This window comes from Homarus americanus, unplaced genomic scaffold (assembly GCF_018991925.1).
Source record: "Homarus americanus isolate GMGI-L3 unplaced genomic scaffold, GMGI_Hamer_2.0 scaffold18203, whole genome shotgun sequence".
Taxonomy (NCBI): domain Eukaryota; kingdom Metazoa; phylum Arthropoda; class Malacostraca; order Decapoda; family Nephropidae; genus Homarus; species Homarus americanus.
The window spans coordinates 246,769-270,667 of NW_024748946.1; the positions used below are offsets into that span (position 1 = coordinate 246,769).

General features: G+C 43.5%; 1 protein-coding gene across 1 annotated transcript; it reads right to left on the minus strand.

The window, feature by feature from the left end:
* Positions 1–12,109: 12,109 nt before the first annotated feature.
* LOC121853245 (rhodanese domain-containing protein CG4456-like) lies at positions 12,110–19,134 on the minus strand. Its single transcript, XM_042347258.1, has 4 exons — positions 19,010–19,134; positions 18,161–18,274; positions 16,554–16,722; positions 12,110–12,373 (listed from the first exon to the last, which is right to left on the minus strand). Exons 1-4 carry the CDS (start codon positions 19,014–19,016, stop codon positions 12,289–12,291), a joined length of 375 nt encoding a protein of 124 aa, XP_042203192.1. The 5' UTR covers positions 19,017–19,134; the 3' UTR covers positions 12,110–12,288.
* Between the last annotated feature and the right edge of the window lie 4,765 nt (positions 19,135–23,899).

Consider the following 23,899-nt stretch of genomic DNA (forward strand, 5'->3'; position numbering starts at 1 on the left):
TGAGTGTTGGTCTGGTAGTGGTGAGGTGTAAGAGGGGCACCACTGTTATATACTCAGACACCCCCCCTTACCCCCCCTCACCCCTCCTCCCCCCTTACCCCCCTCACCCCTCCTCCCCCCCCTTACCCCTCAACATGCCAAAGGGAAAGTTTTTACTTCCCCTTACAAGGTCATTTTACTACCCCCTTCCCTCTTCCTCCTCCTCCTTCTCCTCCTCCTCCTCCTCCTCCCGTCCCTTCTTCTTCCTTATCCACAGTTATTTTACCCTTCATCCTTCCTTCCTTCCTTTTCTATCCCTCTTCCTCCCTACTTTTCATTAACTCTCTCATTCACTCCCTCTCACTTTCCCACTCTTCACCCTCTCCCTACCTCTCTCTCTCTCTCTCTTGTCCCTCTCTCTCCCACTCACGTTCTATCTCCTTCCCTCTCTCTGTAATCCCCATCTCACTCTCTTCCTCTGTCACTCCATCCTTCTCATCCCTCTCTCCTCTCCTCCTCTCCTCCCCCTCCTGGGTCTCGGCAGGTGCTACATTTACCTGTATGAGTCACGACCTTCCTTAGGCGGCCTCCTCCTACCTGGTGACCCCCTCTCTCACTCTCTCTCTCTCTCTCTCTCTCTCTCTCTCTCTCTCTCTCTCTCACACACACACACACACATCCAGATCTGAATACTAATGAAGGTCATCCGTCAGGTAAGGTCATTAAATTATTAGGGGGTTAATGGGTTAGTAAGAGTTATTAAGGTTAGAAAAAAAGGTTAATCAGAGTTATTGATTAGTAAGAGTTAATAAGGAGTTAGAAGAGTTATTAAGAGTTATTAAGGTTAGTAAAATTCATTAGGGTTAGTAAGAGTTATTAAGGGTTATTAAAAGTTATTAGGGTTAGTAAGAGTTATTATTAAGGGTTAGTAAAAAGGTTATAAAGTTATTAAGGGTTAGTAAGAGTTATTAGGGTTATTAAGAGTTAATATAAGGGTTAGTAAGAGTTATTAAGGGTTAGTAAGAGTTATTAAGGGTTAGTAAGAGTTATTAAGGGTTATTAAGAGTTATTAAGGGTTAGTAAGAGTTATTAAGGGTTAGTAAGAGTTATTAAGGGTTAGTAAGAGTTATTAAGGGTTAGTAAGAGTTAATAAGGGTTAGTAAGAGTTATTAAGGGTTATTAAGAGTTATTAAGGGTGAGTAAGAGTTATTATGGGTTATTAAGAGTTCATGATTTGGATTCTCAAGGGATTCTACGTTAATTTTTTTTAGTATTCTAATTGAAGGTGTGTAAAGGTATCTAATTAACGATAAAAATAAGAAAGTGACAAAAATAAAATTAAACAAAAAATGGTTTAATAGATGTAATATAACGAAAAGAGAGAATAGAAAATAATGGAAGAAATGGAAATTGAAAATGCAAAACACAACAGAAAATGGAATGATGTGGATAATGGAAAGTAAATAAGGAAGATAAATAATGATTAAGTGAAGAGGTCAAAGATATGGTGGATGGTGTGCAGAGGTAGGAGGAGGAGAAGAGAGAGAGGAGGAGAAGGAGAAATAATCGAGGGAGAAGGAGGAGGAGTAAGAAGAGGAAGAAAACGAGGAGGAGAGGAAGAAGATGAGAATTAGAAGAAGGAATTGAAGGAGTTAGACCACAGAGAAAAACAACAACAACAACAACAACAACAACAACAACAACAACAACAACAACAACAACAGCAACAACAACAACAACAACAACAACAACAACAACAACTGTAACAACAACAACAAAAACAACAACAATAACAACAACACCAACAACAACTATTCCAACAACTAACAACAACAATAACAACAACAACAACAACAACAACAACAACAACAACAACACCAACAACAACACCAACAACAACAACAACAACACAACAACAACACCAACAACAATACCAACAACAACAACAACAACAACAACAACAACAACAACAACAACAACAACAACAACAACAACAACAACAACAACAACAACAACAACAACAACAACAACAACAACAACAACAACAACAACAAAACAAGTCTACATAACCCATTCACAACGCCCCTGACGCTTCACGGACGAGCTGTTCTTCCTCCTAGAGCTTGAATAATAAGCGTACGAGAGAGAGAGAGTCAGGTCATCGCCCAAGACACGATGGTGGCGTTCCTTTTGCTTACCATTCAAGTAGGGCAGACGATCCACCCAGAGGCTACCTGTTAGAGAGAGAGAGAGAGAGAGACAGAGAGGGGCGGGATAGCGCTAATAGACTCAGGTGTGGGGATATATTACCTGGATTATAGTCATTAGTCTTTACCTGCATGATCGTTGAGCATGAAGCCACACGGAGCAAAAAGGCAAACTCTCCCAAAATCAAACCCTCCAGAAAAGGCCAAACTCTCCACCAAAAAAAGGCCAAACTCTTTGGGGGGTCTACAACCTTTGAACAAATTACACAGTATTTACAGCTCGTGTCAGGGAATGAATGACTCACTAGAGGAGGAGATGGACCCACGTCTTGACCTCAGGTGAGACTGCTTGAGATTTGATGCCTATTGTGTGTAATTTCACCAGGTAACATTAGAGTGTCTAATCTTCAGATAAAATAAGCTGGGGTGACGCATAGTTCAGGTAAAATAAGCTAGTGTCTAATCTAAATTAAAAATAAGCTGGGGTGACGCATGTTCAGGTAAAATAAGCTGGGGTGTCTAATCTTCAGGTAAAATAAGCTGGGGTGACGCATGTTCAGGTAAAATAAGCTGGGGTGTCTAATCTTCAGGTAAAATAAGCTGGGGTGACGCATGTTCAGGTAAAATAAGCTGGGGTGTCTAATCTTCAGATAAAATAAGCTGGGGTGTCTAATCTTCAGATAAAATAAGCATACGGTGTATTCAAAGTGCCCTGCAGATAATCACCACTCAAGCTAGTTTGGTCACACTATAAACCCACATACTAGCTTCTGATTGGTTCTTGGACTCTTTCCGTCATTTTCATTGGTTGTTTTCCCTAATATTGACAACTCTATGGGTATTTCCGAAGAGGTTAACAACATGGCTACAGTACACCTCAGTTAAGTGTCCCTTATGGTAGGAGACACAGGTGTTGTCCACGTGATTAAAGGTGTTAAGGAAAACTAATTAGTGAGGAGGTTAGGTGAAGTGACTCGTGTGAATAGTGTACAGTGTAATAGTGTACAGTGTAATAGTGTACAGTGTAATAGTGTACAGTGTGAATAGTGTACAGTGTAATAGTGTACAGTGTAATAGTGTACAGTGTAATAGTGTACAGTGTAATAGTGTACAGTGTAATAGTGTACAGTGTAATAGTGTACAGTGTAATAGTGTACAGTGTAATAGTGTACAGTGTAATAGTGTACAGTGTAATAGTGTACAGTGTAATAGTGTACAGTGTGAAAAATAGTGTACAGTGTGAAAGTGTACAGTGTGAATAGTGTACAGTGTAATAGTGTACAGTATAATGTAGTGTAAAATTCATGTAATAGTGTACAGTGTAATAGTGTACATTGTAATAGTGTACAGTGTAATAGTGTACAGTGTAATAGTGTACAGTGTAATAGTGTACATTGTGAATAGTGTACAGTGTAATAATTGTACAGTGTAATAGTGTACAGTGTAATAGTGTACATTGTGAATATGTACAGTGTAATAGTGTACAGTGTAATAGTGCCAGTAAGTACAGTGTAATAGTGTACAGTGTAATAGTTACATTGTGAATAGTTTACAGTGTAACTAGTGTACAGTGTAATAGTGTACGTAATAGTGTACGTGAATAGTGTACAGTGTAATAGTGTACATTGAATAGTGTACAGTGTAATAGTGTACAGTGTAATAGTGTACAGTGTAATAGTGTACATAAGTGTATACAGTGTAATAGTCACAGTGTAATAGTGTACATTGTGAATAGTGTACAGTGTAATAGTGTACAGTGTAATAGTGTACAGTGTAATAGTGTACATTGTGAATAGTGTACAGTGTAATAGTGTACAGTGTAATAGTGTACAGTGTAATAGTGTACAGTGTAATAGTATACAGTGTAAAGTGTACAGTGTAATAGTGTACAGTGTAATAGTGTACAGTGTAATAGTGTCAGTAATAGTGTACAGTGTAATAGTGTACAGTGTGAATAGTGTACAGTGTAATGTACAGTATGAATAGTGTACATTGTGAATAGTGTAGTGTGAAACTAGTGTACAGTGTGAAAATAGTGTACAGTGTAATAGTGTACAGTGTGAAAAATGGTGTACATTGTGAATAGTGTACAGTGTGAAAAATGGTGTACAGTGTAATAGTGTACAGTGTAATAGTGTACAGTGTGAAAATAGTGTACAGTGTAATAGTGTACAGTGTGAAAAATGGTGTACATTGTGAATAGTGTACATTGTGAAACTAGTGTACAGTGTGAAAATAGTGTACAGTGTAATAGTGTACAGTGTGAAAAATGGTGTACAGTGTAATAGTGTACATGGTAATAGTGTACATTGTAATAGCGTACATTGTGAATAGTGTACAGTGTGAAAAATAGTGTACAGTATGAAAAATGGTGTACAGCGTGAATAGTGAAGACAGAGGTAAGTTAAACGACATAATTCAATAGTTATAAATATTTAAATTCACTCCATTACGTAAATATACACCTCTTAATTATTTCACTAGATACATTATTTTACTATTGATGTTTGTTTGTATCAAAGTCTTTTATGTCAAGGATCTATCAGGACAGGGCCTATTAGGACAGGGCCTATTAGGACAGGGCCTATTAGGACAGGGCCTATTTGACTGATTGACCTGCGGAAGAGAGAGAGAGAGAGAGAGAGAGAGAGAGACGTATGTTGCTTAGTTCATCACGAGGGAGAGATAGAGAGAGGAGAAAGGAGATAGAGAGATAGGAAGAAAAAATAGGAAATGAAAAAAGGAGAGAAAGAAAAATGATAAGGGAAGAGAAAGGGAATAAGGTAATTATAAAGATGTTGGATAATTAATGTTACTCTCAGGTACACAGACATACAGCGGGTTAATATCTAGTTTCCTCTCAGGCCGCTGCTGGCGCTGCTCACTGGCGGTATGCTGATTGGTCAATGGGTGAATGTACCAGCCAATAGAAAACCAGGAATATTATGACATAGTTTATTACATCATCCTCAAGAATATTAATATTATTTTGGGGTTTATTTGAGTAAATTGGACAGAGAAAACTAACTTTGTAATGAGATTTGATATTAATGATAAGTATAGAAGAATTACGAGATAGCTAGCCAGTGATAAATAGCAGGTGGGGGTGAAATAGATGTTATTCAAGGTGATGATGACTGCTAGTTCTACTCATCCCCAGGTGAATGTTCCTAGCACTACTTATAGATGATTGTATCCCTATGTAAAGTTTGAATCGATTTTCCTTTGTTTTTTGAGTGGTTTTTTTATGTTTCATTCCTTATGTTACGTTAGATTCGATTTTGTTTTTGGTTTTTTGGTCATATTTTATGTTTTAATCCTTTGTGTAAAATTCGATTCGATTTTCTTTTCTTTTTTTGTGTGTCGTATAAATGTTTCAATCCTTTATGTTTTTAAGGCATTTATACTCTGAACCGAGATCCAGTTGGCGTTCGTAAGATGATGGATTCAGAGTTACATCACCTTGAGGATACAACTGTTTCGTCATGGGTCTTCTTCTTCTTCTTCTTCTTCTTCTTCTTCTTCTTCTTTCTGTTGTTGTTGTTGTTGTTGGTTTCAGATATCACGTGAAGATTAGACACCCAAGCTAATTGCACGTGAAGATTAGGCACCCCAGCTTAATTCACTAAAAATAAACCATCCTGACGTTAACTTAACCTAACTTTCTCAACTTAACCTAAATTAACCTAACCTTACCTAACCTAACCTAACTCTCCAAGTAACGTCAGGGTGTCTAATCTTCAGGTAATTCTTGCACTGAAATATAAATAAGCTCCGCCATTTTCTATTTCTTTACCTGTCTGTTTCAGGTGATAATTAGAGGGATGACTTTAATACACACGTTCTGTTTGACCTTTGACCTTATTTGACCTTAAAAAAATAGGAGAGGGAACGAGAACTGGGAACTGGTGGGGTGATGGGTGAGGGGGTGGGGGGGTGATGGGTGAGGGAGGGGTGAGGGGGTGTGAGGGTGATGGGTGGGGAGAGGGGGTGTGGGAGGGTGATGGGTGAGGGTGATGGGGGAAGCAAGAACGGCTGCAAGGGGAAAGACTGAGGAAATAGAGGTTAGGTTAGCATATGGGGCCTATTAGAACTGGGGCCTAATAGAATCAGCCTATTAGAACCGGGGCCTATTAGAACTAGGCCTAGAACTGGGGCCTAATAGAACTGGGGCCCATAGAACTGGGGCCCATTAGAACTGGGGCCTCATTAGAACTGGGGCCCAATAGAACTGGGGTCTAATAAAACTGAGGCCTATTAGAACTGGGGCCTATTAGAACTGGGGCCTATTAGAACTGGGGCCTATTAGAACTGGGGCCTATTAGAACTGGGGCTTATTAGAACTAGAACCCAATTAGAACTGGGGCCTATTAGAACTGGGGCTTATTAGAACTGGGGCCTAATAGAACTGGGGTCTATTAGAACTGGGGCCTATTAGAACTGGGGTCTATTAGAACTAGACCCTATTAGAACTGGGGTCTATTAGAACTGGGGCCTATTAGAATCCGGGGGCCTATTAGAACTGGGGCCTATATTAGGAACTGGGGCCTATTAGAACTGGGACCCACAGAACTGGGCTCAATAGAACTGGGGCCCACAGAATCAGCCCATTGAGAACTGGGGCCTATTAGAACAGGGACCAACAGAACTGGGGGCCTAATAGAATTGGGACCTAATAGAACTGGGGCCTAATAGAACTGGGGCCTATTAGAACTGGGGCCTAATAGAACTGGGGCCTAATAGAACTGGGGCCTATTAGAACTGGGGCCTAATAGAACTGGGGCCTAATAGAACTGGGGCCTAAGTGGACAAGCATCCACTCAAAACTCGACCCAATCAACCAATCAGCACTCAGGATCCAACAAACTACATCATTGATCTTTATTGACCCAAATCTCTTAACCAAATACCTCTGTAACCTGTGAATGACCTCTGGTTTCATCATGGTGACCTTACCTAAGCGACAAGAGAAAACGTGAGGTCAAAGGTCAACAGGTGGTCCAGGTGGCTTTTAAAACATATTGGGAAATGAACTCCATATAGTTACCAAAGTATGACCCGAAAATAATGATGTTTTTAAATTTAGGCCTTGAAGTGTGTGTGTGTGTGTTCGTGGTATTTTCTAACATTGTTCCAGTTGTTGTTTTTGAGTTATTATTATTATTATTATTATTATTGTTATTGTTATTGTTCTTATTGTTGTTGTTATTGTTTTCCATTGAGTTTCCTTATATTAATGATTTAGCCAGACCGATTTAGCCAGACCGATTTAGCCAGACCGATTTAGCCAGACCGATTTAGCCAGACCGATTTAGCTAGACCGATTTAGCCAGACCGATTTAGCCAGACCGATTTAGCTAGACCGATTTAGTTAATATTTGAAGTTAGTGAAAGAATGTGGTATTCTTTATATATTTTCCGTGAATTTTATTTCTTTTATTTTTTGTGGGTTAATTTATTCTGTGCCAGGTGTTTTTCTGGTAGCATTGGGCTGTGTTATAGGAGACAGACAGACAGGCAGAGACAGACAGAGACAGACAGACAGACAGACAGACAGACAGACGGTTGTTGAGTTGCATCATGAGAGAGAGAGAGAGAGAGAGAGAGAGAGAGAGAGAGAGAGAGATGGGTTCACTTACATAACCACTTTCACCCATATGCGTTTACTTGCCTTATACCAAAACGTTCTCTCGGGTGTGTGAGAGAGAGAGAGAGACAGAGAGAGAGAGAGAGAGACAGAGAGAGAGACGAAGAGAGAGAGAGAGAGAGAGAGACGTATACATATATCAAGAAGAGAGACAGACAGACAGGCAGACAGACAGTCCCACACTCTTCCCGTGGTTAAGGGATAACAGAATATGCCTTGGGACAATAATAACACACTGGGTCACCTTTACTTTAGATTGACACGAGTCTACCTTAGTCAACAGGGCCTGCCATTCTTGTTGTGGCAGCCGTCAGTGTGTGTGTGTGTGTGGGTGTGTAGGTCTGTTTGCTTATGTGCGTACGTGTGTGTATTTGTAGATGTGTTAGCATGTGTGTGTGTGTGTGTGTGTGTGTGTAGGTCTGTTTGCTTATGTGCGTACGTGTGTGTATTTGTAGATGTGTTAGCATGTGTGTGTGTGTGTGTGTGTGTGTGTAGGTCTGTTTGCTGATGTGCGTACGTGTGTATTTGTAGATGTGTTAGCATGTGTGTGTGTGTGTGTGTGGTGTGTAGGTCTGTTTGCTTATGTGCGTACGTGTGTGTATTTGTAGATGTGTTAGCGTGTGTGTGTGTGTGTGTGTGTGTGTGTGTGTAGGTCTGTTTGCTTATGTGCGTACGTGTGTGTATTTGTAGCTGTGTTAGCATGTGTGTGTGTGTGTGGAGAGAGAATTACAGTGTGTTAAATATTTATCTAATATTTAAACTCTCTGGGATTTCATAGCCATATCTTGTGTCACTTACAGAATAAATTACTATATCTAAAATTTCTTCTATTTCTTATATAAGAAAAATAATATATACTAATTTATTTTTACTTCTGTATACTGATATATAAATATTTTAATCCAGTTTTAAAATAAAGTAAACATACGTATAAAAATTAATTGTAAAAAAAGCGAATTTTACAGAAAGTTAAATGTTAAGGAGTAATTTCACAGGTAGTTTATGTATGTATGTATGTATGTATGTATGTATGTATGTATGTTTAGTGTGGAGTTTGTTGTCAAGTTTATTGTTACCAAAGCCTCACCTCTTGCTCGACAGGGGATGGTGTAGGGCTGTAGGCTGTACACTATTTGACACCATTCAGCCTTTTAGCCACCAATGAGGCCAGGTTCTTGAGCAACAGACAAAGGCCACGATTTCTTGAATGAATAACTGGTTAAATAGCCCATTAAGATCGGCATGAAATTATCCAAACATGGCACAAATGTTTCCCTTCTCCAGTCGGCTTTGGGAGTGTCATCAGTCTCGTCGTATTTTCCCCCCGGAGTCTTTGCTGTCCATCGCTGTCAGATACACATCCCACCGACACCTGTGCTGTAGATATTTATGCCTTAATATAATGTAAATGTCTCTCCTTATATAACGAAATATTGTTAGATGCGGCCTTATTTTCCGATGACAAATGTAGCGTAAAACAAACTCTGGTTTAGGAGAGTACTGGCATATAGGAACTTACTCCTTAATCGCATCAGAGTAACTCGCACCTAGCACTGGCATAACAACTTGCGCCTTACTCGCGTCAGAGTAACTCGTTCATAGCGCTGTATTGAAAGCTTTTATTAATCAAGTGATCCACTCCCCAGATTCCACCATATGTAACTTATCATCTCTGTTCATTGTATATTTTCAACCTTCGGGCTGCCATGTTATCTTAATAAACCGTTAATTATTATTATTATTATGATTATTATTATTATTATTATTATTATTATTATTATTATTATTGTTATTATTACTATTATTATTACACACCCACACACACACACACACATCCTCGACACCGGCTCCTACTACCACCTGAGATCCCTAGCCCGAGAATTGCTGTTCGACACCACAACCGCATCCAGCCCATACGTGCACGAACTGATCGCTATAAGAACAGCCCAGTCCCAACCATTGTAAAAATTATCAATAACTTGTAATAAACCAGTGTATTCACTCCCAGTAAACACTGTCACTATGTTGAAATGAACTGTAGTTTGAGCTTTTCCCCATCTAGTTATTATATATCTTATTTGTATCACTTATGTTACTTGTATATTATTTGTAATTCGAAACCCATTCCCCAAATATGTAACTGTATATTTTCAGCCTTCTGGCTGCCAAGCTCTTTCAATAAACCGTTAATTATTATTATTATTATTATTATTATTATTATCTACACGTCCACCCACTCGCACAGCCACAGCGACAAAACATGTACACTTGTGACAACGCTTACTAACACAGCTGCGGTGGAGAGTGTTCGGGGGTCATTGGACGTTAGGTTAGCGTTAGGTTAGGTTATCGTTAGCGTGGTTAATCTTTAGGTGAAACAAGCTGGGGTGGTGAGTCTTCATGTGATCCAGTACTCGCCGTAAGCATCCCTTCCTCCACCACACTCCCTGTAGACTGAGTGACCTGGTAACCTCACCACTCAACAATACCTCGAGGGGCAGACGGTCATTAAACTGGTACCTGGTGGGAGGGGGGGGGGCTAAGGGAGGTGGGAGAGATGAGCGGGAGGGGGGCTGGAGGGAGGTGAGGGGATGAGGGGAGGGGGCCGGAGGGAGGTGAGGGATGAGTGAGGGGGGGGCGGGAGGGAGGTAGAGGGACAGTGGGAGGGGGCCAAGGGAGGTGAGAGATGAGTGGGAGGGGGGGGCTGGAGGGAGGTGAGGGATAAGTGGGAGGGGGCTGGAGGGAGAGGGATGAGTGGGAGGGGGCGGAGGGAGGAGGATAAGTGGGAGGGGGGGCCGAGGGAGGTGAGGGATGAGTGGGAGGGGGGCCGAGGGAGGAGAGAGATGAGTGGGAGGAGGAAGCGGAGAGGTGAGGCGAGTGGGAGGGGGGAAGGAGGAGGGAGGGATGAGGGAGGAGGCCGGAGGAGGAGGGATGAGGGAGGGGGCTGGCGGGAGGTGGAGAGGGATAAGGGGAGGGGGGCCGGAGGGAGGTGAGGGATGAGTGGGAGGGGGGCCGAGGAGGTGAGAGATGGAGGGAGGAGGGCTGGAGGGAGGTGAGGGATGAGGGAGGGGGGGCCGGAGGAGGTGAGGGATGAGGGAGGAGGGCCGGAGGGAGGGAGGGGATGAGTGGGAGGGGGGGCCGGCGGGAGGTGAGAGATGAGGGGAGGGAGGCTGAGGGGAGGTGAGGGATGAGGGGAGGAGGCTGAGGGGAGGGAGGGATGAGGGAGGGGGCCGGAGGGAGGTGAGGATAAGTGGGAGGGGGCCGGCGGGAGGTGAGGGATAAGGGAGGGGGCTGGAGGGAGGGAGGATGAGGGAGGGGGGCCGAGGAGGTGAGGATGAGGGAGGGGGCTGGTGAGGAGGATATGGGAGGGGGCCGGCGGGTGAGGATAAGTGGAGGGGGGGAGGAGGTGAGGATGAGTGGGAGGGGGCTGGAGGGAGGTGAGGGATGAGGAGGGGGGGCCGGATGGAGGTGGAGGGGATGAGTGGGAGGTGAGAGGGTGAGTGAGGAGAGGAAGGGGTGGTGATAAGTGAGGGAAGGGGAGGAGGGTGGTGAGTGAGGGAGTAGAGGTGAATGAAGGGGAGAAGGGTGGTGAGTGAGGGAGAAACGGGGTGGAGAAATGACTGTCAAAATAAGAAAAGAATTGTTTTATATACAGTACAGGGTGTTTCAAAAATATATATACACACTACCTTACAGCAACATTGTCCTCCTTTATGGATCACCCTGTATACATTAAGACGTCACCCAACACCTTACACATTATGGATTAAAAAAAAAGGTCAAATTATATTCAAGTTTATTTTTATCTTTATATGCTGAAGAAAACACTAAGTCAATTGCTGTGTTTTCATGACCCGACACCAGTTAAAATATACAACTTTTCAACTAACTTTATCAATTCAGTAAATTAATCATAGTTCATACAATTTTAATAGATATCAAAATTTTAGATCAATAATCTACAGGTTATATAATGTAAATAATTTTGTACCATAACGAAATCGTCATAAACTTCACCCCTTGTGTACTGGGCCCCTTGTGTACTGGGCCCCTTGTGTACGGGGCCTCCTGTGCTAAATACAATCGTCTGGCGTTCTTGCAACTCCTAATACCATATCTAATCTACACGGTCAGTCTCTCACTCAAACGAACATCAGAGAATCAAAACCAAATTAAAACACAATAAACACTACTGGAATCTACACAAGGGGATAATAGCATCTAGTACTATATTTGATAGTGATCTTACAATGTTTCATGGCTGTGGAAATTGATGAGGGACAGCCTAAACTCAGTCTTTAGTTTGTAGGGGAATGTTACGTTTGTTCGTGATGGTGTTGATGTTTTGGTAAGCCTTAAGTCCACAAAGTCCAATTAAACACAATAAGTCTTCAAATTCTAACGTCCAGTGAAAACCTCATTCTTGGGGACTTGGGTCGACCCGGTGTATGTGTGTTATTCCTGTGGCTCGTAAGGTTCCCCGGGCTTGATGATGGAACCTCCCTTCTCTGTCCAATCGAGGAAGGATCCATAATACAACCTGGAAAAGAAAGTGAAATGAGGATGACTTAGGTTAAGTTAAATGGAGACACTGATAACATCCCTGTATAGTTTTGTAGGTTCGGTTTACTGGATAAGAGTATGTACACAGAGGTGGATAGCACTGCTCCCTAGCTAAGGTCCTGGTCAACTACCATAGACGACGTATGGCAAGTGATACATTAGCAGCTTCCATACGTCGCCAGGCACATTAATTAAGCGTGTGGGATATGGTAATAACATTGCCACACGCTGCTAGCTAGGCTGAATAAATATAAATGGAGCACATACATAATATACATACATAGTACATAATCCAGCATACGTAATATACATACACCTCCCTCCCCCCTATACGCTCATAGCAAAGTCTTGAGCGGACCTTTTCTTCTGGATCCGTTCTGAGCGTCGAGGGACTTCATCACTGGGAAGGGTATGGGACTCAACACTGGTGGCGGGGCCAGCAGAAGGCATTGTTACGGGGCGGAGAAAACGGCGGTTCCTCCACCACACACGACCACTGGGTAACCGCACCTGGTAGTCCCGTGACCTGCCGAGACCCATGACTACGCCTACTTTGTCCCAACGTAGGGAGGTCGGGTCCTGAACACGGACTTGGGTACCGACACTCAACCTGGGGAGAGAACGGGCGTGGTCGTTGTAGCGGGCGACGACGTCCTGAACACGTTCGGCGGCTCGGCGATCACAATCCTCTGTCTTAGCCTGCCACTCCTTGGAGAAGGATTGAGGGTGAGCAGGGACACAAGAACGAAGGGGGCGCCCATACAAAACCTGGGCAGGGGAGCGTCCGGTGTAGTTGGGTGTGTTGCGGAGTTCAAGAAGACCCCGGTCGAAGGCCTCGCAGTCAATGTTCCCAGAAGGGGCCACCTTAAGGATGAGGTGCTTCAGGGATTTGACAGCAGCCTCAGCGTGGCCGTTGGACTGCGGGTAATGGGGCGATGACAACACATGCCGGACTCCCCATCGGTCAAGGAACGCAGCAAAGTCCCGGCTTGTGAACTGAGGCCCTCCGTCGGTTCGCAGGCGTACAGGAACGCCCACGTCACGGAAGTAGTGGCGGAACTTGCTGATGGTGGCGGCAGACGTCGTGTCATTACCGCCCTTGATGACAACCGGCCAACCAGAGAGACGGTCGACGATAACCAGGAAGGACTTTCCTGACACACAGAAAAAGTCGGCCGACACAGACTCAAAGGGGCGGGTGGGGTTGTCGTCACTCATGAAGGGTACCTGCTGCTGGCTGGGTTGTAATACGTGGCGGGGCTTACACACCTGGACAGCATTGGAGATGTCGGGGTCGATGCCAGGCCGGAACACAGTCTGTCTTGCACGCCGTTTGGTGGCCTCGGCTCCACAGTGACTGTCGTGGAGGCGAGCCAAGGCGTGGGGACGTGAAGCAGCAGGGACAACTACCGAAGGAGAGGTGTCACTGGCCAGAGGTAGGGGTAGGGCGGCAGCAGGGTAGTTGCTGCTCCCTTCGTGCACCCTGTTGGCGTGTCTTACCTCAAGAATAGGTTTTGGGAAGTCCTGGGAGATGATGGCCAACTCTTGACAATGTCTGTAGGACAGCAAGGGAGTCGGGACACCATTATGCACGTCAATCCAGGCCTGACACGACCTGTTGCCAAAGGTGACATGTGCATAGAGTGAACCCAGGGCTGGGGCCATCTGTGAACCATCTGCCATGACGCAGAGGTCCTCGGGAGGCGGTCCTAGATCGCTTGGAGAGAGCCCCAAGCATCGCAAATGCTGGGGACCGATGACTGTAGCATCAGCGCCGGTGTCGGGCAACATCTGAAGACGGGATGACACACCGCCGTAGGTCACGATGGCGCTGATGTACTGGGTGACTTTGGTCCTGGGATGCGAGGAGTACACCCTCCTAAAATGGGTCGGGCTTTGTCCAGGGTCGTCGTGCCTCTGATTTGGCGACTGTGGGCGGCCCTCACTGGTAGAAGGGCGCCGAAGCTTCCGCCGACGCTGTCCCTTGGGTTCGTGGGTAGGGCAACACTTGTCATAGTGGCCCAGACGACCGCACACATTGCACTGTACGTACTTAGCTGGGCACCGCACTGTGAGCGACCAGTGGCCCTTACGGTCACAACTGTTGCAGGTAGACTGAGCAGCTGGACATACCTGTGTTCCGTGCTGCTTACCACAGTTGTTGCAAAATGAACCGGGCGTGGACGTGGTGGGCGAAGGCGTAGGAGCAGACTTCTTGTCCTTCTTGTACCGGGAAACAGCGCGTACAGCTGTAGGGGGAGCTCGGATGGCAGAGGTGGCACACCTGGCAGCCTCATAGGAGCGACATATCGTCAACACATCCTGAAGAGAAGAGGAAGAGTCGAGGGAGGTGAGGCGTTGGACAAGTTCCTCGTCCTTAACACCCATCAGGATCACCTGCTTCAACTGGGTCTCCTCGCACTGCTGGTGGTAGCCTAAACATATATCTACCTCTTCCGAGGCTCTCTTAAGACGTACATAAAAAGCGTCAAAAGACTCACCCTCCATCTGTCTGCAGCTAAACAATTCCCTCCTGCGCAGAGCTTCATTCTGCTGTCCTTTGATGTGCCGTTGTAGAACGTCCAGTACCTCCTCTACAGACAGCGAAGAGGTTGGGGGTACCTGCAACGTATGTTCTAAGACACGCTGAACTTCCAAGGACAGGCACATACGCAGCTGGATGAGTTGTTTAGGCTGTGACAAACTCTGGAGATCCACCATTGTAGCATAATCAGCCCACCGCCGCCGCCATTCGCGAAAAGTCTGGAAATTTACATCAGGCTCCAAGATGGGCGGTGTTTGAGCTGCTGCTTTAGGTGGGGCTGGGGGGCGTGAAGGAAGCATGGATGAGGTATCTGAACCATTCAGTACCGAGGCAGTGTTAGAACCAGGGGCTTGGTTAACAGTGAGGCGAGATATCAAGGCTTCAAACCGTGCACTGTCTTCCATTCTCCGTTGGTGGTCTCGTTCTGCCTCTGCTTGCCTTCTGTGCTCATCCGCCAAACGTCTGTGAGCTTCATCCTCGCGTCTCTCATCTCTCATAAACTTCATTAAGGCAATTATCTCTGGAGATAACGCTGAATGTTGAGGTGAAGGGCTGCGCGATGTTGTGGGAGCTGGGGTGTCATGGTCAGCCTGGTCATCCATCTCTGGGGGACTATCATCCGCTTGACTCATCCAGGCGCTGGGTCCACGGCTACGTAAGGCATGAGACATAACTACTTTATCTGTGTACTGTGTCTTAAATCAGTGTTGACCGGTCAGCCCGTCGTATCAACAAGATTTCAGACAAAAAAATTTAATTAAATACACAGATAAGTAGGTTATATATATAAAATATATATAAGAAAGCCGCGCGGTCAGCAAGTGTTAGTACATGTATGTGTGTGTGTCCCAGGCAGGCAGAGCGTCTCGCCCCAGCTGTGAGGGGGGGTGGAGGCGGCGCTGTGAGGGAGGGGGGTGGAGATAGGAGTAGCTCAGTCGCTCTCTGTAAACGGTCAGAGGAGGGTGCGCTGAGCTCTACACCCCACAAATGCCCAGAACATGCCGTATACCTTGGAAATCCGTTCGAACAAGGTCACACATGAATGGCACGAAACACACAATGCACTAAACACTTCACAGAAAATCACTGTCACTGACACTGCTCAAAGTTGCGAAATTCTTCGAGGGATGACGCGGGGTTGACCCAAGGCGGGGATCCATCAGCCGGCTTTCCACAAACTTGCACTAATCACTCGTAATAATCCAGTAAAACTACGCACTGCGCCATGTTAGGTTCTGGGTAATAAGTTCTATATACAGGAGAGAACACAAACACCTGTATAGTTTTGTAGGTTCGGTTTACTGGATAAGAGTATGTACACAGAGGTGGATAGCACTGCTCCCTAGCTAAGGTCCTGGTCAACTACCATAGACGACGTATGGCAAGTGATACATTAGCAGCTTCCATACGTCGCCAGGCACATTAATTAAGCGTGTGGGATATGGTAATAACATTGCCACACGCTGCTAGCTAGGCTGAATAAATATAAATGGAGCACATACATAATATACATACATAGTACATAATCCAGCATACATAATATACATACATATTGTATTCTTGTATTGGCTGAAATTTGGTGTACTATACAATCCTGTATCATATAACTTACTTGTGTTTGGTGAAGCCTTTGGTATTGAGCACCTCCTGGGCTAGACCAACTCTCCTACCAGACCTGCAACTAATCACGAGGTTGGGGTCTTGTGGGCTGAGTTTAGGGAACCCGTATTTAGTCTTGAAGTTGTCCTCACTTAGACTCAATGATTCTTCCAGCTCCTGTACTGTTGAGGAGGAGGAGCATCATTATTAATTTATTATACTTGTTATACGCAGTCTTATATATGGTACTTATGTAATGCTCTTATACTCGGAAGAATTATAGGGACTTTAATGAACATAATATCTGATGACTTTGCTGATTATATTGGATCGAGTTACGTCACTATTTATTATTATTCTATACATTTGCATTTATCTAGGTATACAAGCGTTAGGTGTTGTGCAAACCGGACCAATAATATCCTTCTCCTTCGACGCTTGTTGGAGAGATTAACGACCAATCTGACCTCCCCTCCGGCCAGGCACTACCAGCACACCACCACTCGCTCTCATTACCAACGCCGCGTGACCTGTCTATTGCAAACACAACACCAACTAGGGCTTGAAGGTCGTTACTGGAGACCGTGTTTGGTATCTCGTCTCATCTTCCGTGGGTGTTGAGGGTCCAAGAGGAAGGCCGGAAGAATTGGTTTATCGTGTCGGTAATGGGATGAGGTTGGCAGCCAGAGCGTGACAGTGGTGTACGACACGGCGTTGCACAAGGGCCGTCCACGATGCTGGGTCCTATACAGATTGTCAATACCTTATTTTTTATGGATTTTCTTACCAGTGAAGAAGCGAGTCGACCTTTGATATTTATTCGTATAAGGAAGAGAGAGAGAGAGAGAGAGAGAGAGAGAGAGAGAGAGAGAGAGCGCGCAAAGAAATAGGTCACACACACACATCAAATTTCTTAAACAAATAAGTAAATAAAATCAGAACATTATCATTCTTACTAATTACTTAAAAAAAAGAATAAATCAATTAAAGTTTCATAAATAAATTGATCAACTTTACAAAGACTTTCTCCCCAAATCACAAGTGTTGAGGCGAGAAATTGGAAGGTAACTCTTATAAATATTTAGTTTATATATTGTACATAGTGACATGTTCAGGCGTACCACAGTTTAACCACACCCTTACTTTCAACACCACACCCCTACCACACCTTCACTTTCATCACAACCACACCACACCTTCACTTTCATCACAACCACACCACGCCCTCACTTTCACCCACACCTTCCCTTTCATCACAACCACCACACCTTCACTTTCATCACAACCACACCACACCCTCACTTTCACCATCACAACCTTCCCTTTCATCACAACCACACCACACCTTCACTTTCATCACAACCCCACCACACCCTCACTTTCATCACAACCACACCACGCCCTCACTTTCACCATCACAACCTTAGTTTTAACACCACACCCTCACCACACCCTCACCACCTTCCCCAATAGCACCACTCACCATCACCACCCTCACTAACCCTCATCACTCACACCATCACTAATCAACAGACCTCATCATAACATTCCCCCCCCATCTCTCTTCACCATCCTCCTCCCCCCTCTGCTTCATCCCTCTCTTCACCACTCAACACTCACCAGGCAAGACGTGTGATCCTGGTATCTGTCCCTGTTCCTTCACCTCCTCTCTCTTCCTCACGTCTACTATCCTCACCTCGGATAGACAGCCCGACAGCTCCTCATAGTTGATAGCTGAAAGTAACAGAGGTAAATATTTTAGTAACATTGTGACAGGTGATGATGACAGGTGATGATGACAGGTGATGATGACAGGTGAAGATAACAGGTGAAGATGACACGTTAGGTTAGGTTAAAAATAAAACACGTATGACTCAAATTCTCACCCACAAAGGAATTGTTCGTGTCCCTGCAGTCGGGGTGAATAAACTCATTGGCTCATATCATTCGTAGAAACACTTGTTGTCTAATTCAAGAACATATTTCCTTCTTTAATTCTCTAAGTTAAAACAACATAAATTACTTCAAATAGTATCTTTAATTAACTTTCTCAGTTTTATTTTTTTATTAAGTAATATCGATAAATATTACACTAGAAGCTATAGATATATGATTTGATTAGTTTTCCACCACAATATGGCAGGACTCCCAGTACACATGATAAACAACAAACTGGTACCTGGGACATTATTGGAACTTACCTATTATTCATTATACCATTATATGATACTAAAAAAAAAACCTTCTAAACGAAATTATGACTAATATAGTTAAAAATAAACCTCACTCACTTAAATATCACAAACAAATGAAGAATATAATAAAGAATAAACACAAAAAAACAAACAAAACAAGTTGGCATCACTGTTGAACGAACATTAATACTTTATACAACCCGACAGAAAATCAATATGAACTTCCTCATCCTTAACCATATCACTATTTAGCTTTAATACACAACAGACTTACTTGTCATAGCTGTGATAGACTGCTGTACACGGGAGCTCACACACTTAGGAAGCGTCAAGCAACGGTGATGATGAAACACTGAACTCAGGTGACGACGTATCGCCTGTGTTGTGAGGGGCGGTGTTGCCGTCTTGTGGTCATTAAATAATTTATCCAGGAATGTTTTTACACAGGTAGTTTATTTACTTTATTTATCTAATGGTCATCCAGATTAGAGGTGGCCATGCTGAGGGAAGAAGGCCTATTGTTTGTGTAGATTCCCTTCCGTTGTCCTCAAAGGGTTAAACCATCGTCATTAAAGGGTTAAACCATCGTCATCAAAGGGTTAAACCATCGTCATTAAAGGGTTAAACTATCGTCATCAAAGGGTTAAGCCATCGCCATCAAAGGGTTAAACCATCGTCATCAAAGGGTTAAACCACCGTCATCAAAGGGTTAAACCATCGTGCTTAAAAGGGTTATTAGCTCCAAATAGTAAAAGTCATGCTAAGTTAAGACCAGGCAGTTCCGTAGCCACTTAGTTTGGACTCTTACCGATCTAAACCATCGATTTAACCAACATAAATACTTTGATTAAAACTCGTGAAGGTGAAATGAAATGGTGTTACAAAGAGACGAGGGAGGGTAATACCAGCAGCGGCCTAGACTGATAGCATTATATCACCAAATATCCATAATTATTGATAAGACGATAAACCATATTTTTTATCTATAAAAGTATTGATATTTATCTTTATGACGTAAAAGAAAATATATATATTTTTTAAGAGTTTATATTGGGTTTTTTTTCGGTGGTTTATATTAGATTATTGTATTTATATATAAGTAATGAATTATTATCTGATACAACACCTGCTGAGACAGATGTCAATTCGCTATTTTCTCATAATTTATAGTAAACCCAGAATTATTTTAAATTATATATTAATTTAACGCTCATAATTAACAATGAAAAAATCCTTTAAAACTTTGAAACATAAATGCCCTGATATTTTCTTATGTTAGGATAATATTCAGTATGGTGTTATGTTGTTACCTGTGTTATGGTGTTACCTGTGTTATGGTGTTACCTGTGTTATGGTGTTACCTGTGTTATGGTGTTATCTGTGTTATGGTGTTACCTGTGTTATGGTGCTACCTGTGTTATGGTGTTACCTGTGTTATGGTGTTATCTGTGTTATGATGTTACCTGTGTTATGTTGTTACCTGTGTTATGTTGTTACCTGTGTTATGGTGTTACCTGTGTCATGGTGTTACCTGTGTTATGGTGTTACCTGTGTTATGGTGTTATCTGTGTGTTATGTGTGTTACCTGTGTTATGGTGTTACCTGTGTTATGGTGTTACCTGTGTTATGGTGTTACCTGTGTTATGGTGTTATCTGTGTTATGGTGTTACCTGTGTTATGGTGCTACCTGTGTTATGGTGTTACCTGTGTTATGGTGTTACCTGTGTTATGTTGTTACCTGTGTATGGTGTTACCTGTGTTATGGTGTTACCTGTTATGGTGTTATCTGTGTTATGGTGTTACCTGTGTTATGGTGCTACCTGTGTTATGGTGTTACCTGTGTTATGGTGTTACCTGTGTTATGGTGTTACCTGTGTTATGGTGTTACCTGTGTTATGGTGTTACCTGTGTTATGGTGTTATCTGTGTTATGATGTTACCTGTGTTATGTTGTTACCTGTGTTATGGTGTTACCTGTGTTATGGTGTTACCTGTGTTATGATGTTACCTGTGTTATGTTGTTACCTGTGTCATGGTGTTACCTGTGTTATGGTGTTACCTGTGTTATGATGTTACCTGTGTTATGTTGTTACCTGTGTTATGGTGTTACCTGTGTTATGGTGTTACCTGTGTTATGGTGTTATCTATCAACAAGGCGGGAGTGGTATGGTAGTTTACAGATTGATAAGACTGACAATTTCATGTACTTGATTTCCTAACGCTTTTGAATTCTTGATCGTAATTCAAGAGGTGTCATGACATAACAACCATTAACCTAACCTAACCTAACCACAAAGCTATGTAGATTATAGTTGAAATTGTATGTAAAGTTATCTGAGTTTAAGTCGATTCCAGCCCCGTTAATAGGAAATAATATACTAACGAGGTTAAAAAATCATATGTATGTTTGCCAATAATATTAAAATGTCTAGTGTAGTAGTTCAGACTTACTCTATGATAGCTGAGACACTTGTATATACTGACACGTAAAGAAGATCAAATTTATCAAGAAAACTTACCGTATGTACAGTTGAGGTCAAAATTCCCTGGACAGTTGGATCTAAGTTAGAGCTGTGTGTGTGTGTGTGTGTGTGTAATAATAATAATAATAATAATAATAATAATAATAATAATTAACGGTTTATTGAAAACGTTCTGCAGCCCGAAGGATGAAAATATACAGTTACATAATTGGGGAATGGGTCTCTTGATTTATAAATAATATACAAGTAACATAAGTGATACAAATATGATGTATAATAACTAGGTGGGGAGAAGCTCAAACTACAGGGCATTTCAACATAGTGACAGCGCAAAGAGTAGGATTTACTGGGAGTGAATACACTGGTTTATTACAAGTTATTGATAATTTTTACTATGGTTGGGACTGGGCTGTTCTTATAGCGATCAGTTCGTGCTCGTATGGGCTGGATGCGGTTGTGGTGTCGAACAGCAATTCTCGGGCGAGGGATCTCAGGTGGGAGTAGGAGTCGGTGTCGAGGATAGTGCAGAAGCTTCTCACCAAATTTGCAGATGAGGTCGTGGTGATGGTCAGTGAGAGCCAAGAGGGTCAGTGTGTTGAGTGCTTCTTGATATGTGGAGTAGGAAGGGGAGAGAATAATCTTGCATGCCCTATTTTGCACTTTTCTCTAGGTGTTTACGTTGTGTGGCATTTAGGGAGGAAGACCAGGTAGGGGAGGCATAGGTGAGCTTGGGGAGTATGAATGTTGTGTAAACACTGAGGAGCTCGGGTGCAGGAACTCCGAGGGACTTGAGTCGGCGGAGGAGGTGGAGACGGAAACTGGAGGATTTGACAACTTCACTGACGTGTGGTTTCCAATTTAGTTTGTTGTCTATGGTGACGCCGAGAAGCTTAGTGGAATCTAGAACCTGGAGTGTGTTGGGACCTAAAGTAATGGAAGGGGGTGAGACAACGTCGGAGGAGAGGTTGATGTGCATAACCATGGTCTTGGTATGGTTGATGGTGATATGGTTGTTGGTGGCCCAGTTTTGGAGACTGTTCAATAAATCCTGAAGGGCGGTATAGTCGGGAGCAGAATTGTTGATGCTGATCCCAAAGATGGAGTCGTCGACATATTTCCAGCGAGCAGGAGTTTCTCTTAAGGCATCATTAATAAGCATAAGGAAGCATAGTGGTTCCATCTTAGTGTCTTGGGGGACGCCACAGGTGAGTGACTGAAAGGTGGAGACAGCCCCTCGGAAGCATACAGCTTGGCGTCGGTCACTGAGGAAATCTGTAAGCCATGGTATAAGACTTCTTCGAAACCTGAGGTCGTTAGCTTTGTTGATGATTAAATTGTGCTCGACAAGGTCGAATGCTTTAGTGAAATCAATGAAGGCGACAGCTACGGACGTTTTTCGTTTCTCCAGATGGCGGTATATGTAATCGAGAAAGCTGACAAGACAGTGAGTGGTGGAGGAAGTTTTCATATTACCAAATTGCTGAGGGTCTACGGCTCCTGCAATATCAGCATAAGCCCAGTCGAACATAAAACTTTCACAGATTAAGCTGGGTATTAGGGTGATTGCAATAGGTCGTAGCTGATTTAAGGATTGTGGGCTGGTTGACTTGGGCACTGGTGATACATAAGAGGTCTTCCAGTCAGCTGGGCATCTGGCTTGACTGAGAGAAGCATTGATGATGGAGCATAGGGGCTTAGCAAGCTCCGGGGAGAACTCCTTGAAGAGTTTCATTGGTAAGTCAATGGGGGTGGTGGAGCGTTTTAACTTCAGTTTGTCCAGACGTTTTGCTACTTCAAATTCTTCTACTAAGTCAGTGGGAAGGGGGGCTGGTAGGTAAGTAGGGAGAGTGGTTGTGTCAAGCCGGGGGAGCGTCTGGCATATAGTAGCGAAATGGTTATTTGATTGCTCAGCTGCGTCAGCAGTAGTGAGATGGATAAGGAAGAGTGTGTCTTATTGTTTAGTCCATAGAGTTCTTTAAGCTTACCATACTATTGACTGATGTTGGTCTGCTTCAGGTGTTGCAATTTGGTTGGGTAGTGAAACTTCTTTGCAGTGCGTATTTCGCGGATGACTCGGTTGCGAGGGGACCTGTAGCGGATGTGGTCATTGAGATAAAACGCGCTGTCTCTCTGTTGCATAAGTCTTTTGATCCGAGGTGTGATTCAGGGCAAATCAGCTGGGTGAGATCTGACGGACTTGGACTTCTCGGGGAAGAAGTGGTGGTGAGCTTCCGTGGTGGTGTTGGTATAATTTATCCATGTGGTGTCCACGTCATCCACACTAAGTACTTCAGTCAAGGGATGGTGAACTATCCACTGCCCGAAGAGACGCACTGCAGAGTCAGTAATCGGCCTGTAGGTCTTGATGTAGGGTCTCTGTACTTGAGTGGGAGTGGCAGCTGGGGACCAGAGCACTGATAAGTGTGTGCTACACCCGATAGGAGGCATTGGTTGAGGTGGTTGATACTGGTCCGCTAAGTCAGTTAAGATAAGGTCAAGGGTATTTTGACCGTGTGTGGGGAAGTTCACAACTTGTGATAGTGACAGCTGGTCCTGGATATCAGTGGTGTCAATTTCATTATAATCCCCACATAATACTAACTTGGCACAACAGTATGGTGCTCCACAAGAACCATCACAACAGTATGGTGCTCCACAAGAACCATCACAACAATATGGTGG